The sequence below is a fragment of the Anabrus simplex genome, chromosome 2 (assembly GCF_040414725.1).
Source record: "Anabrus simplex isolate iqAnaSimp1 chromosome 2, ASM4041472v1, whole genome shotgun sequence".
Lineage (NCBI taxonomy): Eukaryota > Metazoa > Arthropoda > Insecta > Orthoptera > Tettigoniidae > Anabrus > Anabrus simplex.
Genome location: NC_090266.1, coordinates 672,661,705 through 672,681,884, shown reverse-complemented (window position 1 = coordinate 672,681,884; position 20,180 = coordinate 672,661,705). Strand labels below are relative to the sequence as shown.

The window sequence follows — 20,180 nt, the reverse complement described above, 5'->3', positions numbered from 1 at the left end:
TTCCACACCTTAATGAAGGCCACGGCCACTTCCTTCCTACTCCTAGGCCTTTCGTATCCCATCGTTGCCATTAGACTTATCTGTGTTGGTCTGACATAAAGCAAATAGAAAAAAGAAGAAAAAACTATAATGGATGAGGTTATAAAAGCAGTGAAAATTACGGATCAGACAACAAATGCACTTGTATTTGCTGATGATGTTATGCTATGGGGTGAGACAGAAGCAAAAGTTCAAGCTGAACTAGATCTTTGGCAAGAAGAATTTGGAATAATGGGAATCATCATCAGCCAAACTAAAACCGTCGGTTTAGTGATGAGTCAAATCCTTAAGTTGTCTATCACCTGCGAGTGCAAAATGAAGAAGTAGACATTATCAATAACTTCAAATACTTAAGGGAGCTTCGTTTCATCTGACAATACCATAAGCTAAGAAACAGGCAACAGAATACAAGCTGCATCAAAATTCTACCACTCCGTTCATCAATTACTTTGGGATGACTCATATCCCCAAGCTTGCAAGCTCACGCTGTACAAAACATACCTTGTACCAATTCTAACATACGGACTGGAAGCAGCAACATTGACTAGATCTGCACAAGGTCGCCTACGGGAAAATGAAATGAAGTTCCTTCAGTCATGTCTACAAAAAACAAGGAGAGACAAAATAAGGAATGAAAATATTCGGCAACAACTTGGATTGGACAGGAGCCTGTTGGAAACCTCAGAATTAAGCAGATTACGATGGTATGGACATATGAGAAGGATGGCTCCTATTAGGACCCCAAGAGCATACTATGAAAGGATTGTTGTTGGTAAGAGGCCCAGAGGGCTCGTGATATGTGGGAAAAGCAAATTTTCAAAGACCTTGCCAAACGTGATGTAAAATAGCAGCAAAAGGTAGAACACCAGCTGTGGATGGACAGGATGAACTGGAAGAGGCTCGTAAACATCTGCACCCGGCTTGCTGGAGCGGAAAATCGATGATGATGATGATGGTGGTGGTGATGATGAACTGACCAACAAAGTTTCTAAGTCTTTGACACCGAGCTCGATAGCTGCAGTCGCTTAAGTGCGGCCAGTATCCAGTATTCGGGAGACAGTAGGTTCGAACCCCACTGTCGGCAGCCCTGAAAATGGTTTTCCGTGGTTTCCCATTTTCACACCAGGAAAAATGCTGGGGCTGTACCTTAATTAAGGCCACGGCTGCTTCCTTCGCACTCCTAGCCCTTTCCTGTCCCATCGTCACCATAAGACGTAAAGCAACTAGCAAAAAAAAAAATAATAATAATAATAATAATAATAATAATAATTTTAAAAAAAGTCTTTGACAAATTCAACGTCCAATTCGCAGCGCAAAATTCCAAGTTCTTCACAGAGATAAAGATACCACTCTCCATTCATGGCATTCAAGTTGTAGCAGTGTATAACTCTGTCCTAAGAAGGGCTGTAGTCACGGTGTCCACTGGCGAGTCTGCTTCTCAGAGCTCCCGATAGTGAATAAGCTGACCAGTGTTGTGGCCATCGCCTTTGTACACTGCTAGGCGTGATACGTCATCCAATGTCGTCAGTTTACATAACGTCGAATAAATTCCGTTCCCAAAAAAGGATTTTGATGAGATTTGGACATGTTGAGGTTTATGAAACGGCATACACGGTGATGTTATTCCCTTGCCGGTACCTCAATTAATTCAGGATTTTGTCAAAATCGGCAAGGAATCAGGTGATACGCCATGACGTGGCCTGACCTTGCAGCTAGCAGCAAGGCTTGTGTCCTGTTCTCCACGTCACTGCGATGAAGCGGGTTGCCTAACTGTACCCTGAAATGCTTCGTAAATTTTAACAATACTCGCTGTACCGGCATTCCTGGTACAATATGATAACTCATAGTAGAGAATCTATTATATTTTTTGACATTTACATATTCTTTATAATGAGTTAAAAAACTTCTGTCTGATCAATGCAACTAGCCTTACATTGGGGGCATTTTAATTTGTAAACATCAGAGATCTCATATTTATTGTTAAAAACATACATGTTGTAGAGGTACCTTTGAATTGATGTTGCATATCCTAAATGCAATGTTAAAAGTTTTTATTTTTAAATAGGTTTGTGATCTGGTATGAGTTACTATTACCACAAGTCAACGTGACAAATTCCTTTTCTCTTCAGGTAACCAGCTTGTTTTTAATTTTATTAATTTTTTCAACAAAATTTCTATTGTATCCTCTTTTTTTTTTTTGATGCTATGGTGTATAATATACTATACTACAACTATACATACTACCATAATTAGAGATGAGAATTATAGGCACTAAAAACAGCGAAAATAGGCAGGCACATAGGCTCTTATATTAGCCAAAATGGATAGGCATGTAAATAGGCACAAATGTGTTAAATAGGCAACAAAATAGGCATGAAAAATTACTTATAATTTAATAAAATACTAAATTAGTATAAAAGGAATCTACAACAAGTAACTTTTCAATGTTTTCCGGTAACAATCTTGTTCTCCTGTTACGCAGAATGTTTTTGCACTGAGAGAAAGATCTCTGAACATCACATGAAGTGATTGGACAAAACTTCAATAAAGCCACTTCATCTGGTTTTAGTTCAATTGTTTCATCTATCTCATCTCGTAGCACCCTGACTACTTTTACTAAGGCTTTCCATCCTGGAATCCGCTGCAGGACCCTATCAAACTTTTTGCTGACAGCGGCTACCTTCACAGAGGTTCAGTCAAAATGACTTCTTCCACAATCCTAAATGACTCCACCAGGGGCATGCCACTTCTCTCCAACTCGGCGATTGCTCCCCGCAGCTTTTGAAATTTGAAAATGCTCCCACCATTGCAGTACATTGGTCTGAAGAAAATTGTTGTTGGTCGCTGTTCAAAATGGCCTGCTAGAAAGGCTGCATTGATACAGCTTTCTGTACTCGTGTCAGATGCATTGCTGTATTTCTATGTTGATCTATATGGTTTTTCCCCATCTGATCTGAAAAATAATTAAATTGACTTAAATTACAATGTTCCAATATCTTAAATTTCTACAGTTGGGCTAATTGGCTATAAAGCTTAGTATATATATATATCATGCACTTGCTTCATTAAAAAAGAAAAAGACTATTAGAAGTACAAAACGTTAAAGTAGGAAGAAGGGAATTTGTAATTTACATGGAAATATGTCCTGAAAGATTTTTCAGTTATAATTTGGCAGTATCATGTCGAGTTCACTGGGTGAAAAGATTACTAAAAATTATGTGAAACGATACCTGAGTAGTGTACAGGACAGACCCTTCCTTTATGCTTGCCAGGGACCCACGAACTTGTCCCTAGCAGTATTCTTACTTATATAGAAGAATTAAAACTGAGGCACTATAAATTTCAGATTTGTGAACATTTTAATTGTTGCTATTCGCTGGCTTTGGTCAGCCAGGTCAGCAGTCATGAAGACTCTTTTCTGTTGCCTGCAATAGATTCTGCATCATGTGTGCCCACAAGGTTGTCACCCTCGTAGTTCTCAATCACAAAAAAGATAAAACAAACAAACTTACCTCCTTACAGCAAGCTTAGCAGAAGACTAGCCTTCCATCCGTAGTGAAAATGGGATCCCCTGTAATCCACTGCTTCAGCCAGTAGGACTTCGACCAGTTTTCTTTGGGCATTGCTGCAGACACACTTCTTCTTCACGATAAATCACATCATCTCCATAAAATAAAGCGTACGCGTCCAACAGTTTGCATTGAGAGTGAGGTATAGGGGATGTGGGCTGTAAAACATAGTTCGACGTTGATTGGTTCTCGCATAGAGGCCTGAAGGGTTGAAGGCTTTGAGATTAAATTGTTCCTCGTTTCTTCTGAAGAAAATTTCCCAAGAACTATTTCTGGTGACTTCCGAGAATTCCCATTTTTTGTTCATGGAGTAAACAATATTGAGGAATAAGAAGATAATTCTGTCGAGCATATCAGTTAAAATATAATGCACTAGAAGAAAATCAGCTTCTTTAAAATACAGTCAAAATGCATCAAATAGGCAATTATACTCCAAATAGGTACAAACCCCTGAAATAGGCATTTGTAGGCACAATAAAATCAACAAAATCTAGCTAGAAAGACACTAAAATGGACTTATATCTCAAAAGCTTACATTTCTGAACAAAAGAATAAAATAGGCAAATACCCAGCTCTAACTATAATATACTATATTACAGTATTTCTTTTTTTAAATGTTTATTAGATAATGGACTGTTCAGAGCAATATGGATCATATTATAAAAAAAGTTTTTTTATGGGTGCCTGGGTGAGGGGAATCTTGTTTGATAACATTTACTGTTTGAGTAGATTCTCTAAATATATTATTATTATTTATCATTATTTTGACATTCAGATAATTTAATGATTTATGAACTTCTTATTCTAGTTAGCCATAACAGATTGACTGCCTGTACAAACAGGTGGGAACAATGACAGGAGGGTACTCTGAATAAGGAGATAAAGGCCAAGTTATGAATGAACTCGACTGACGAAGCTGTACACATTAACCAGCTTCAGTGGTGGGGTCATGTGAGGCGAATGGAGGAGGATAGGTTACCTAGGATAGTAATAGACTCAGTCATGGATGGTTAGACTCAGTTTCTAATGATCTAAAGATAAGAGGAATAGGGAACTAAATGAGGCCAAAAAGCTAGTTATAAATACACGATAATGGCGGGATTTAGTAAATTCACAGAGTGTTGCAGACTGAATGCTGAAAAGCATAACAGTCTATAATAAAGATGGATGGATGTATGTATGTATGTATGTATGTATGTATGTATGTATGTATGTATTTATTGAACCTTTTAGTAGCCTGTCAGAAACATAAATCCTTCGCCGGAGTAAGTTGGTGGTATTTATAAGCACTCTTACCTTCTCAGGATTCCTTTGGTTCTTCGTCTCTTGCTGACATGGCTACGGGAATACTTAAGATTCTAACTAGGAGAAATTAAAGGCTTGTATAGGGTTAAGGAAATATTTATTAAAATTTAAAATCATAGAAGTAACTTCACTAAAATCATCAGGAATGATAAACACACTGGTCAAAATCTTTGTAGAATAAATTTCAGAGTCGCATGGCCATGTTCTCTTACAATGCTGCCTGAGGTGCTAAGAAAAAGGAAAACCATCATTAATGAATCTAACTTCTTCAAAAACAACCAAAATAACAACCTTAAAGTCAGTCTGTCAAATTCCACTGACAACCATGGGTTGTTCCATATGATTATGGAAAGTACAGCTCCCGAGGCTCAAGCTCCAAACTTTCTCTTAAATTGTTAAGACAGCTTACTAACATCAACATCGAATACAGGACCATTGGGAGTCACACGAGCCCTTAATCAAATCGGATTGACCTCCGACGTCCCTGTGGATCAACTATCACAAACTGAAATGAAGTTACCAGGGCTGATGGGCAAAGGTTAAGTCGAATCGAGTAATTATTGTATTAAAGATCCCAAATAAAAAGTAAGGCATCATCATGCCATAAAAGGAAAAAGGAAAAAAAAAGACGAGTAAAACAATGAAATATTAATCATTAAATAAATGCTCATGTGGATTTGACAAACAATTAAAAGTTAATTACTTGGAAGTGAGACTTCGACAACAAAGATAAAAATTAAATGACTCTCAAGCTAACACCCTCTCGACACTTGGGTTTCCCTTCATTAACGCAATGTTAAGAAAAATTTATTCATTAATCATAATTACAACATATGGATCGCGCCATGCTAATGCCTCAAACAACATAAACGTACAACCTGTAGAACAAAAAACAATTTAAAAAAATAATAATAAAACAGTGACAAGCTATAATGCCTACGCGCGACATTGAACCGATGTTCCCACGCGTAGACCAGTGCTCTTGCCGTATATCCATTCCATATAACTTTGCGTGATCACCACTTACTACAATGTAGCGGTTTCTGACACACTTGGGGGAAAACACTCAGTTGCATCAATTCTGGTATCACAACAATCTGAAATATCTATGGAACCTACATCCATGATATGACATCGCTAACTGTCGAGCTAAACAACTTTTATCAATCTATGATCACCGCCCTGAGAATGATGAATTCCTGACAACTGAAAAGATGGAAAGATGGAAACAATATTTTGAAGAGCTTCTTGAACATCTAGGAGAAGGAACAGAAGAAGAATTAGAACTGTCAGAACCTGCAGAAGTAGTACAATGTGAGGGAACTGAGATCTCGTAGGAAGAACTGAGAGCAGCAATTAAAAAGATTGAACGCGGAAAAGCTTCAGAACACTATCAAATAATACCTGAAATTATCAAATTTATGGGTAATGAAGGAGAGCAGCTACTACTTAAAGTGATAACGTTGGCCTGCGAAAGGAAAGAAACTCAAGTTTGGGAATTAGCCACAATCATTCTGATATTCAAAAAGGGAACCAACAGGCTGTGTGAAAATCATCAGGGCATATCACTGTTTAATATTCCAGGGAAAATCTATTCGAGAATCCTGGAAACCAGACTAATAATAATATTGGCTTTACGTTTCACTTTTTCAGTTTTTTGAGATGCTGAGGTGCCAGAATTTAGTCCTGCAGGAGTTCTTATACGTGCCAGTAAATCTACAGACACGAGGCTGATGTATTTGAGCACCTTCAAATACCACTGGACTGAGCCAGGATCGAACCTGCCTCAACCGTCCGAGCCACTCAGCCTGACATGAAACCAGACTGAGAAGTCAAGTAGAAGAATATTTGGAGGAAGAGCAATGTGTGTTTAGAGGAGGAAGAAGCACCCAGGATTTGATCTTCACTTTCCAATAAATATGCGAAGAGAACATGGAGCACAATCGAGATGCTTATGTTTGCATCCTAGATCTCGTTAAAGCATTCGATGTGGTACCGTGGAAAGTACTGCGGGAAATTTTGAGGAAATGAAAAGTGGATCCTTCCCTGTTGCAAGCAATAAAAAAGTTGTTACCAAAAATGCAGAAACCAGGTATGGACATCCAACTGTACATCTGAAGAGTTCATCACAACAGCCGGAATGTGATTGGGAGACGTATGTTCATCTTGCTTGTCTATAACCTCCTAGATGGTATCATGAAAAGCTGTGAAGAACAGGTTAAGAAATTGAAAGTGGGAAACAACAAACTGAAACCTGTATACATAACACAGCTGGCATTCGCATATGACATTGCGATTTTAGCAAAATCCCCCAGGAACCTTCAATCAAGAAAGGAAAAAGAGCGGCATGGTCATAAGCCCAAGCAAGACAAAAGTGATGGCTATCACAAGAAAGGAAAGAGATATAAAAATTAAAGTCAATGACATAGAATTGGATCAGGTAAGAATGTTCTAGCACCTGGGGGCCATCATGAGTGAAGATGGGAGGATTGATGATGAACTTAACAATGAAATTGCCTTTGGTGGATGCTTATATTTCTCTCCTCTCTCTTGCAGCTTTGTCAATAAGAAAGAAGTGAGTAAGAGAGTGTACAAGTCAGTATACTTACCACTACTCGCATACAGTTGTGAATCACGGGCACTTGGCGAAAAAACACCTAAGCAGGCTGCAGATATTCGAGGAGAATAGAAAACAAGACAAGGGGAGACCATATTAGGAACAGAACTATTAGGAAGACATTGGGAGTAACACCATTGGAAGTCACCATAGGAGTAGCTCAATTACACTGGATTGGACATGCGATGAGGATGCCGGAAACACCACTGCCACGCAGACTGTGGGAAGCCCAGAGTGAAGAACCTAGAGGGAGAGGACGACCCCATATTAAGTGGAAAGATAACATCAAGTCCAGCCTAGAAACCAAATGTATCCCGTGGAGGGAAGCTCAAGAGATGACACAAGACAAGAAACCCTGGTGTTCTCTCTTCCAAACCTCGACACTGCAAGATACAACAGGAATGACTAAGTAAAAGAAAAGTAAAGTAAAAATTTACAATTAATAATAATGTTACTTTGTATTTTGTTTTATGTCTCACTAACTACTTTTATGGTTTTTAGAGATGCTGAGGTGCTGGAATTTAGTCCAGGAGGAGTTCATTTACATGCCAGTAAATCTACTGACATGAGGATGACTTATTTGAGCACCTTCAAATACCACCGGACTGAGCCAGGATTGAACCTGCCAATTTCGGGTCAGAAGGCCAGCACTTCCACCGTCTAAGCCACTCAGCCTGGCAAAATTACAATTCAAGAACCACATACATACATACATACATACATACATACACAACCAAGGCTATGAAGTTACTATGCATTCTCTACAGTTTCACAGAAATATTTGATCCCACTGCTCTTCGCCACTTCTTCTTCACAATCATTCAACCTCTATTGAACTACTGCTCTCCAATTTGGACAACAGCCTCCCCCTCCAATGGTAACCAGTTAGACATAGCAGTGTCCTCCTTTGCTGCAATTGTAAGGAAAAGAAACTCCAAGCTCAGAAATCTTTCTACACAGGAGGTATTAAGGACAATAAATGTGTCACCGCTGGACATCAGGCGACAAGCAGCTGACCAGAGTTTCCTCCATGGAGTCTTACCTGGGCATTACCCCTCAGAACATCTTATCTCATTCTCCTCTCTCCATGTTCGTTTCCATCCATCAGAGTAAAAGACCTTGTCCACATTCCCTGCACTCAGCACTCAATACTGCATCAATCTTTTCTAATCTACCTCCCACTCTAACACTATTAATAAGAGACAAGAGCTTGACATAGCATGAAGTAAAAGAATATTCCAGAGGGGTGTACGCAATATCTTAAGAATAAGTTGATGAGTAGTGGTTATACCGCCACCTTGACCCACAGCAACTTGGCTATAAACATGGACATTCTCATGGTTTTCAATATGGACAATTATTATCAGCAGGTCAGTACCTGATCTTGTTACCCATTTGTTATGTTTGTTATATTTCTTAAATAAATAAATAAATAAATAAATAAATAAATAAATAAATAAATAAATAAATAAATAAATAAATGAATAAATAAATAAACAAACAAACAAACAAACAAACAAACAAACAAACAAACAAACAAACAAACAAACAAACAAATAAATAAACACCAACAAACAAACAAATAAATAAATGAATAAATAATAAATGAATAAATAAATAAACAAACAAACAAACAAACAAACAAACAAACAAACAAACAAACAAACAAACAAACAAACAAACAAACAAACAAACAAACAAACAAACACATACATACATTATCATTATAGACTGTTATGCCTTTCAGCGTTCAGTCTGCAAGCCTCTGTGAATTTACTAAACGTCGCCACAATCCTCGATTTGCAACTAGTGTTGTGGCCTCATTTAGTTCTATACCTCTTATGTTTAAATCGTTAGAAACCGAGTCTAACCATCGTCGTCTTGGTCTACCTCTACTTCTCTTACCCTCCATAGCAGAGTCCATTATTCTTCTAGGTAACCTATCCTCCTCCATTCGCCTCACATGACCCCACCACCGAAGCCGGTTTATGCGTACAGCTTCATCCATCGAGTTCATTCCTAAATTAGCCTTTATCTCCTCATTCCGAGTACCCTCCTGCCATTGTTCCCAACTGTTTGTACCAGCAATCATTCTTGCTACTTTCATGTCTGTTACTTCTAATTTATGAATAAGATATCCTGAGTCCACCCAGCTTTTGCTCCCGTAAAGCAAAGTTGGTCTGAAAACAGATCGATGTAAAGATAGTTTCGTCTGGGAGCTGACTTCCTTCTTACAGAATACAGTCGATCGCAGCTGCGAGCTCACTGCATTAGCTTTACGGCATCTTGATTCAGTCTCACTTACTATATTACCATCCTGGGAGAACACACAACCAAAATACTTGAAATTATCTACCTATTCTAGCTTTGTATCACCAATCTGACATTCAATTCTGTTGAATTTCTTACCTACTGACATCAATTTAGTCTTCGAGAGGCTAATTTTCATACCATACTCATTACACCTATTTTCAAGTTCCAAGATATTAGACTGCAGGCTTTCGGCACAATCTGCCATTAAGACGAAGTCGTCAGCATAGGCCAGACTGCTTACTACATTTCCACCTAACTGAATCCCTCCCTGCCATTTTATAACTTTCAGCAGATGATCCATGTAAACTACGAACAGCAAAGGTGAAAGATTAGAGCCTTGTCTAACCCTTATAAGCATGGCGAAGATCTTTTCGCTCGGTACCCTGTCATATGCTTTCTCTAGATCTACGAAACATAAACACAACTGCCTATTCCTCTCGTAGCATTTTTCAATTACCTGGCGCATACTGAAAATCTGATCCTGACAGCCTCTCTGTGGTCTGAAACCACACTGGTTTTCATCCAACTTCCTTTCAACGACTGATCGCACCCTCCCTTCCAAGATGCCAGTGAATACTTTGCCTGGTATACTAATCAATGAGATACCTCGATAGTTGTTGCAATCCTTCCTGTTCCCTTGCTTATAGATAGGTGCAATTACTGCTTTTGTCCAATCTGAAGGTACCTTACCAACACTCCATGCTGATTTTACTACTCTATGAAGCCATTTCATCCTTGCCTTCCCACTATACTTCACCATTTCTGGTCTAATTTCATCTATTCCTGCTGCCTTATGACAATGGAGTTTATTTACCATCCTTTCCACTTCCTCAAGCATAATTTTACCAACATCATTTTCCTCCTCCCCATGAGCTTAGCTGTTGGCAACACCACCAGGGTGATTTCCTTTAACACTGAGAAGATGTTCAAAACATTCCCTCCACCTCTCCAGTGATTCTCTGGGATCTATTATGAGTTCACCTGAATTACTCAAAACACTGTTCATTTCACTTTTCCCTCCCTTCCTAAGATTCTTTATTACTGTCCAGAAAGGTTTCCCTGCTGCTTGACCTAGCATTTCCAGGTTGTTACCAAAATCTTCCCACGACTTCTTTTTGGATTTCAACAACTATTTGTTTCGCTCTCTTTCTTTCATTTACGTACAAATCCCTGTCTGCCTCTGCCCTTGTTTGGAGCCATTTCTGATAAGCCTCCTTTTTACGTTTGCAAGCTGCTCTCACTTCATCATTCCACCATGATGTTCGTCTTTTCCCATCTTTACACACAGTTGTTCCCAGGCATTACCTTGCTGTTTCTACTAAAGCATCCCTGTATGCCACCCATTCACTTTCTATATCCTGAACCTGCTTACTGTCTACTGTTTGAAACTTCTCACTAATCATATCTATGTACTTCTGTCTAATTTCCTCGTCCTGGAGATTTTCTACCCTTATTCGTTTGCAGACAGATTTCACTTTCTCTACTCTAGGCCTAGAGATACTTAGTTCACTACAGATCAGATAGGGGTCTGTATCCTCGAAAAATCCGCGGAAAACTCGTACATTCCTAACAGATTTCCTGAATTCGAAGTCTGTTAAGATATAGTCTATTATGGATCTGGTACCCCTAGCCTCCCATGTGTAGCGGTGAACAGCCTTATGCTTGAAGAATGTATTCGTAACAGCTAAACCCATACTAGCACAGAAGTCCAGCAAACGCTTCCCATTCCCATTAGCTTCCATATCTTCCCCACATTTACCAATCACCCTTTCGTATCCTTCAGTTCTATTCCCAACTCTCGCATTGAAATCGCCTATTAGCACTATTCTATCCTTGCTGTTGACCCTGACCACGATGTCACTCAATGCTTCATAAAACTTGTCAACTTCATCCTCACCTGCACTCTTACATGGTGAATACACGGACACAATTCTAGTCCTAATTCCTCCAACTGACAAATCTACCCACATCATTCGCTCATTTATGTGCCTAACAGAAACTATGTTGCGTGCAATGGTATTACTGATAATGAGCCCTACCCCAGACTCTGCCGTTCCCTTTCTAACACCCGTCAAGTACACTTTATAATCTCCTATCTCTTCCTAGTTATCTCCCCTTACCCGATTATCACTTTCTCCTAGCACATCCAGATGCATCCTCTTTGCTGATTCAGCCAGTTCTACTTTCTTTCTTCCTTCCATAAGCCTCATTAATATTGATAGCTCCCCATCGTATTCGCCAAGTTGTTTCTAAGGAGTCCCTCGCCTGTCAAATGGGAGTGGGACTCCGTTACTCCCATAGGTCCGAGGCTTGCTTAAAATGTTCTGAGCTCGGTAAATTCATGAAGCAGGATGCTACCCTACTTGCACATAGTCCAAGTGAGGATCTCTCCTCTAAAGGGTTGTGGACCACAGGTGAATTGTATAGTCCTAGCCGCCTGAGCACAAGGAGGGCCATGACTCCAGAATATGTCCGAGATGCCCACTCCCATTCCATAGCAACTGGTATCCCGACTCTCAGGACCACTTACTAGGCCACTCAGCCGTTGCCCATGGTTCACGAACTAGGACGTGACTGCAGTAACCCACAAACATAAATAAATGCCAAGTAAAATATAAAATATTTTTTCTTGTTAGTGGACTTTTAAAATTCAAATTATCCAAAATTTGAATTAACAAAAAACAACAATTTTAATAGTACAATATTGTATAAATATATAAATTCAATGTAATGAATAATTATTGTACCGGGCGGTACACCTCCATGCCGCTCATTCAAATATTGCGCCAATTTAAACTCCTCTACAGGAGAAGTTTGGAACCTTGAAAACTGAACTAATTCTACTATTTCTTAAAAGATGTCACTACGGTAAATGGTGTAATTTTGAAGTGTTCTGAACTGTGTCTATTTCGATTTGTGTTTGTTTATTCCGTATCAAGAAGTGTGGACATTCTCTTCTAGATGTCTCTACAGAGAAAAAACTAGGATTAAGCACTCTGTTGCAAAGTAATGAACCTTCTTGAAGAAGTTTTGTGTTCATAAGTTTTTGACCTTACTAAATTTTGTTCTGTAGTTTGTGGGTTGGCAACATTAATCATTTCTACCCGCTTGTTTTGAATTTAGCCAATCCCGAATTTCTCTATCTAATTTTTGACCAATAACGTATGTCTTCTCCGATATGGATATATTGCTTTAAGCTATCCAATAAAGTTGAGGAGGGGTGGGGGGGTGTGTACTCATTCTTGAAAGGTCTCGAATGTTCCATGAGGGTATTTAAACTGCTGATTTTCTTGTCTCTGTGCCACTTCATCGACATTTTGCTTAGTGTGCGATTAGGTAGCAGGGGGCGGGAAGTGCCTCTTTCTTCGGGCAGCAGTTCATCCACAAGGTAATGGCCGTTTAATAACTTTATTTCTTGCTAGCTCAGCAGTTTAACCCTCGGGGCAGGTTCGGAACTTTTCTCATGTAACCTATCTTTAAAATGTAATAGACATTTGGTAAAAATTCCGTCTCTTTAACTACAAATTGGGATAGAGACTGCCTAACCCTCTCGAGCTCCCACTCATATTGTTTTGAGGTGACTACGTTTTCATAACCGTTTTTCTTCTCTTCGTAATGTAATAAAGTTTTCTTATCGTGTCACCTCCTTAGTATGGGATTAGCCCTTGCGTAAGCGGCCTAGTGCCAAGTAGGTTTTAAAAGTGTATTAGGAGTACAAGCTTCGCCTCCATTCTATTTTGTATTATGGGCCAGTAACTTAACCTGATGTTTTGTTTTCCTCATGTAAAGGCCCTGTAGGTTGGGTATCAAATACCCCTGTTTCTTGGTGTGCCTTAAGGGCAGATAGAAATGAAGTTTGCTGTAGCCTTTGATAGGCTTGTAAAATTGAGAGCGGGTCTGCTCTTTTTCTTAACACTGTAATTAGGAGCAAGTGCTCCTTGTACTTAGGGGTTTTATGCCTTTCAGCAATAGTAGTAGTGAGCTGAGAGCTCAGGAATTATACTTGGGGCTTGAAGCCCAGATTTTGTAATAACCCCCGAAATCTTGTAATTTCTTTGTACCTGATTTTGGCTTGTTGCTGACTTGTTATTTGTTGAGTTTTGAAAGTCTATATGAAAATTGTTAAACTTTGTTGTCTGTTGAAAATATAACCTTTGTCAAAGTTTTAAATTTTTAATTCTGTAGTTGAGACCTATTCCAGCCAGCACCTTCTTTCACCTCTGCTGTTCCACCAAAACTCCGTAACAATTATTATAGTATTATGCATTCTACTGTACAGCTGCCATGTTGTCCTGTACTGTAGATGAATGTTTTTACACTAAAATATACTGTATAAACACTAGCAAAACAGCAGCATTTACGGTATTCACACACAATTCAGTACATGTAACAATACACTAATTCCATTGCTCACTTATAAAAGTTAGTGAATTTTGTTTGTTTGGGTTTGTTTAGTTTTACACCATTGACAAAATCTTCAGTTTCATTTAAAGCTTGAAACCATTTTGAAAGCTCAGGATGTGGGCGGTACAGCCTCTTCTATGACTTAATGAAAGTTCTCCCTTTCCTCATCAGATGGATCGGAATTTTGTAGCACTTCTTGCAGAATCTCGTCTTCCGTCAGATCTCCACATACTGAAACTTCAAACATCATCATTTTCATTTCCCCTCATCCGGTATCAACAGCCAAATATACATCATAACTGACAACAGTCACTACTTCTTTCTATCAGTCAGGTTCCACGTGCTTTTCTAGTTCTTCTCGAACAATTTCTGTGTTGGTTTCTTTATTTTTGAAACCTGCTTTATGGAAACAGTTTGCAATTGTTTGCTCCATGATCTGCTTCCAAGCTTTGCTTAACTTATAACAACGTATGATAATATTTGAGTAGCATCTTAGAGATACATTTCAGTTTGCTTTGTGTCACTGTCCAGGATTTTAATAACCTGCCATCGATAAACATGTTTTAAATTGTCTATTAGTCCTTCATCCATCAGCTGTACAACTGACATCATATTGGAAGGAAAGCAGACTATCCTAAAGCTCTTGGGTTTATGAGTTTTGTTATGAGCTGTACAGTGATCAATAGAGCAAAATTTTCCTGTTAACCCCAAACAATTTTTTGTCCAGTGCATCAAGCCAATTTTCAAAAATTTCTCTAGTCATCCAAGCTCTTTTGTTAGCCTCCTGTTGTTCTGGAAGACTTAACAGCTTTAAAACATCTTGGTTTTGCCGATTTCCCTATCATTAGCAATGGTAACTATTCAGAGCCATCCATATTTGAAACATCTAGAACCGTTACTCTTCCCTTGCTGATTTTTTCCCCTTTAAATGTAAATGTTTTATCTGGCATGCACTTAAAAAAAAGAGCTGTTTCATCTATGTTGAGGACGTCTTTCAGTTCATAATCTGCAAGGATTTCAGACAATTCATTTAACCACTCGTTGGCCATTTCTTCATTAACTTTCACCACACACATTCTTAAAATAAACGCTATTTCTTTCTTTAAACCCAGTAAACCATGCTGACCTTGCTTTGAAGTTAACAATGCCTAAATTTTCAGCAAATTCTTCTGCCTTAGCACGCACCAATGGGCTACTTAATCAAACGTTATGATCATGGACTGTTTGAACCACTTTAAAAGACACTCGTCAATATCATTCTTTTCCTCTTTCCGCCATTTTGCAAACTCCAGCTTTCCATGATTTTGTCTTTATTTTTTATGTACGTTGACATGTTAGTTAAGATTCCATACTCTTTGGCAATTTCAGTCTTTTTCTTTACCCCCTCTTTCCACTTCTCCTAGCACTTCTTTGCAAGTGTTGAACTACTGTATGCACCATGCTTTTGACATTTTGAACACAGTGTGAGATGAAAGGTTCACATTCCAAAGTTGATGACTTCAGGATAGGGGAAGGGGAAGATTTCCAATGGCCAGGTGTGGATGCCATAGACAAGAGATAGTCAAGGCCATACCAATCTTATATTCATTGAGAGTTGCAAAGATAATGGTTAAGTATGTTAACAACAGACAACCAGACCATAACTAGGAAGCTACAATAAAAATAGAGAATTCTTGGGAATTATCTGAAGGGTTCAATTCATGGAACCATACTTGTGATAAAATCCTGACTTTTTATTATCCAAATTTAACCTTTGAAAATTCAAATTAAATACGATTTTTCGCATTGATTAGAATAAGAATTTCAAGGGGAATAAACTTTTATTTGAATTATCCAATTTTCCAAATTATTCAATGTTGAATTAACCAGAGCCCACCGTAGTATGTTTATAATTAGTACAAGATTTAATGTGCTAAAGGAATACGAACATAGTCAGCAAACAGTCATAGAGCAAACCTTACATCAAAAGCAGGTTAAGGAATATGCAAGGAAATGAGAAAATACTCACAACGCAGCTATATCCAGAGGAGCTTCTGGCGCCTGAAGAGCAACAAAATAGTTGGCACCAACTAGCTCATCTTTCTCTGCTTTTCTTTTCCCAGCTTTCCACATTTTTTCATCCGTGCAAGACATAAAATGCTGCCATACGCCACACTGTGACAAAACAGGATGTCTACACATGCAATTGACAAATGCCTGTAGTTGCACTCTTCGATGTTCAATGAACTGTTCCTCATATCTACCTATATAAAATGAAAAAAGGCACCATGTAGGGAGTATACTGAATATCGTAATGTAAAGAAATACTACAGATAGTCATTTCTCGAGAGTAAAGTTTAAGACACAGTAGTGGAACAGTTTTCGTAACTTACAAGCATTTTAGTGTATTTGAACAGACTCAGATGCTACACAAAATATTCTCTTTAAATGTTATTCAGAGTCCTGACAAGGGAACAGTTTAGGTTGGACCAAACAGATTTCAATGGAATTTGGGTGAATGATCAATTAACATATCCTAAATTTAATGGTAATAATCAATTTGCCATAAAATCACTTGTAGTGACATAAAACATTGTTGAAATATAGCAGGGTGCCTTGGAGCAATTACCTGCTTATGACACTGAATGATCTTGCATATGAACTATACATCGCTACTTCTATTTTAAAGCTACAGAAAACACTTCACACTGAAACTGAAATTTCGACAACATGAACAGAATTTCACACTCTACAAACCTAAGTCACCAACACATGTAGTACAGACAGCGTTTGGTTTATGTAAATAGATCATTCCAGTGCTCTAACCGGAAGTCAAAAATTACATAATTTATAATCTATTACAAATAACATATTTTTACAAAGTTGAGTTTTTAACAAAACCAAGGATTTGTTGCAAACCGTACAAAAGACATACAAAAAGATTCTGTTGAATAATACTACAATGAGATCATTAAGGCTATAAGGTCTGACATCCTTGTTGGTCAGTTCGAGTACCGGTGGTGGAAAACAAACTTCACCATCAGAATGTTGGGTGCCAAGGTAGGAGAGGTGGCAGTATACAAATTGTAATCAATATACTGTGTGCCAAATGCTTGGATTCAATTACAAATCTCTCCCCAGTGCTCATCAGTATTAATCACTGCAAGTAGAACAGCAGAGGGGAGATGGTGAACAGGGAAGTGTTAGAGATGTTAGGCATGTGGGGAACGTATGTGTGGAAGAAAGTGAACCAGCCTAGAGTGTTATCCAGAAATTAGGTTAAGGCAGATGTTGAGGAACGTAGAAGGGAAGGAGGAGGGTAAGGAGAAGATGGCAATTTTCCACGTTGGTACCATCAATGCAAGGCAAGCAGGAATATGTCTTAACATAGTTGGGGACATGCAGGATCTGGTTAGAACTGCATGGGACAAATTTAAGGGAGCAAAAATTATTAACAGCAGGATACTGTGCAAAAGGGATATTGATTGGAGAGAATCAAGGATTTAAATTAGACTATGGAGTGGGTATGTGAGAAACTGGGAGTGAGATTTGTAGATCCCAATGGGTGGATAAAAGACAGGGATCTACGCTCAGATGGTTTCTACTTGAACTGCAATGGTAAATACACTGACTGACAGAGCAAATGCAACACCAAGAAGGAGTGGTCAGAACTTTATGCCAATTGCAGGGTAGACTGACGTCACTGAGGTATGCTCATGATATGAAATGCGCCGCTGTGCTGCGCACATAGCGAACGATAAATGGGACACGGCGTTGGCGAATGGCCCATTTCGTATCGTGATTTCTCAGCCGACAGTCATTGTAGAAGTGTTGTCGTGTGCCACAGGACACATGTATAGCTAAGAATGCCAGGCCGCCGTCAACGGAGGCATTTCCAGCAGACAGACGACTTTACAAGGGGTATGGTGATCGAGCTGAGAAGGGCAGGTTGGTCGCTTCGTCAAATCGCAGCCGATACCCATAGGGATGTGTCCACGGTGCAGCGCCTGTGGCAAAGATGGTTGGCGCAGGGACATGTGGCACGTGCGAGGGGTCCAGGCGCAGCCCGAGTGACATCAGCACGCGAGGATCGGCGCATCCGCCGCCAAGCGGTGGCAGCCCCGCACGCCACGTCAACCGCCATTCTTCAGCATGTGCAAGACACCCTGGCTGTTCCAACATTGACCAGAACAATTTCCCGTCGATTGGTTGAAGGAGGCCTGAACTCCCGGCGTCCGCTCAGAAGACTACCATTGACTCCACAGCATAGACGTGCACGCCTGGCATGGTGCCGGGCTAGAGCGACTTGGATGAGGGAATGGCGGAATGTCGTGTTCTCCGATGAGTCACGCTTCTGTTCTGTCAGTGATAGTCACCGCAGACTAGTGTGGCGTCGGCGTGGAGAAAGGTCAAATCCGGCAGTAACTGTGGAGCGCCCTACCGCTAGACAACGCAGCATCATGGTTTGGGGCGCTATTGCGTATGATTTCACGTCACCTCTAGTGCGTCTTCAAGGCACGTTAAATGCCCACCGCTACGTGCAGCATGTGCTGCGGCTGGTGGCACTCCCGTACCTTCAGGGGCTGCCCAATGCTCTGTTTCAGCAAGATAATGCCCGCCCACACACTGCTCGCATCTCCCAACAGGCTCTACGAGGTGTACAGATGCTTCCGTGGCCAGCGTACTCTCCGGATCTCTCACCAATCGAACACGTGTGGGATCTCATTGGACGCCGTTTGCAAACTCTGCCCCAGCCTCGTACGGACGACCAATTGTGGCAAATGGTTGACAGAGAATGGAGAACCATCCCTCAGGACACCATCCGCACTCTTATTGACTCTGTACCTCGACGTGTTTCTGCGTGCATCGCCGCTCGCGGTGGTCCTACATCCTACTGAGTCGATGCCGTGCGCATTGTGTAACCTGCATATCGGTTTGAAATAAACATCAATTATTCTTCCGTGCCGACTCTGTTTTTTCCCCAACTTTCATCCCTTTCGAACCACTCCTCCTTGGTGTTGCATTTGCTCTGTCAGTCAGTGTATAAACTAGAGGGTTTGATTAGAAAGGTAATAGAGAGGTACATTCAGGGAAACTGTGTGGACTAGGGAACAGTGATGAGAGAATATGGAGCTGGAATTCAAGTAAGGATGACCATAAAATTGTTGGTGTTAAACTGTAAAAGTATTATAAAAAAGAGAAACAGAATGAAGTAATTTAACACATATTTACTAGATATTGTACCAGATAGCGATTCATGGCTGAGAAGTGATATTATGGATGTGGAAATTTTCACAATACCAGAGTGTTTATTGTAGAGAAAGGATCAGATGGGGGGTATTTATACTGATGAAAGAAGAATTTGTAAGCTACAAAAATGTTAAGCTTGAGAAACATGAAATTCTATGCATAAAGTTCATCTCTAAAGACATTAAGCAACTTGATGTTTTTGGGGTATAAAATCCTGGCAAGAGGGGCAGTGGGGTTGACACAGATGCAGAATTATTTGATAAGATAATCAGCTATGTGGGGAATGACACAGAAAGGAACATTACTGTAGTGGGTGATCTCAATTTACCAAATGTAAACTGGGAAAGTAATGTGAATTACAGAAAGTAAATGGTAAACAAGTTAATCTAACAGCTGAATCAGAAAGTGATGGAAAAAACTAGAGGGAAAAATATTCTAGATGTGGTGCTGATAAAACCAGATGAGTTCTATAGAGAAACTTAAGTGATAGATGGTATAAACAATCATGAAGCTGTGTTTGTCATAGTTAAAAATAAATGTGACAGAAAAGAAGGATGTGAAAGTAGGACTGTTGGACAATATATGGATGACAAGAGAGGTAGGGGAGAGTTTTTAAAAAGTAATCACTGGAAAATGGTAAATAAATGTACAAACAGCCTATGGGTTGGGTTAAAAGCAATTGAGTCGTATGCGCGAACAAACGT

General features: G+C 39.5%; 1 protein-coding gene across 5 annotated transcripts in view; it reads right to left on the bottom strand.

Annotated features, from left to right (window-relative positions):
* SH3PX1 (sorting nexin 33-like protein SH3PX1) overlaps window positions 1-20,180 on the bottom strand; it is a 328,612-nt gene that overhangs the window by 86,010 nt on the left and 222,422 nt on the right. For all 5 annotated transcript variants that reach the window (XM_067141233.2, XM_067141236.2, XM_067141234.2 and 2 more), the window contains exon 8: window positions 16,256-16,490. In XM_067141233.2, coding sequence (XP_066997334.2) covers window positions 16,256-16,490 — 235 coding nt within the window. The remainder of the gene's footprint in view (window positions 1-16,255; window positions 16,491-20,180) is intronic.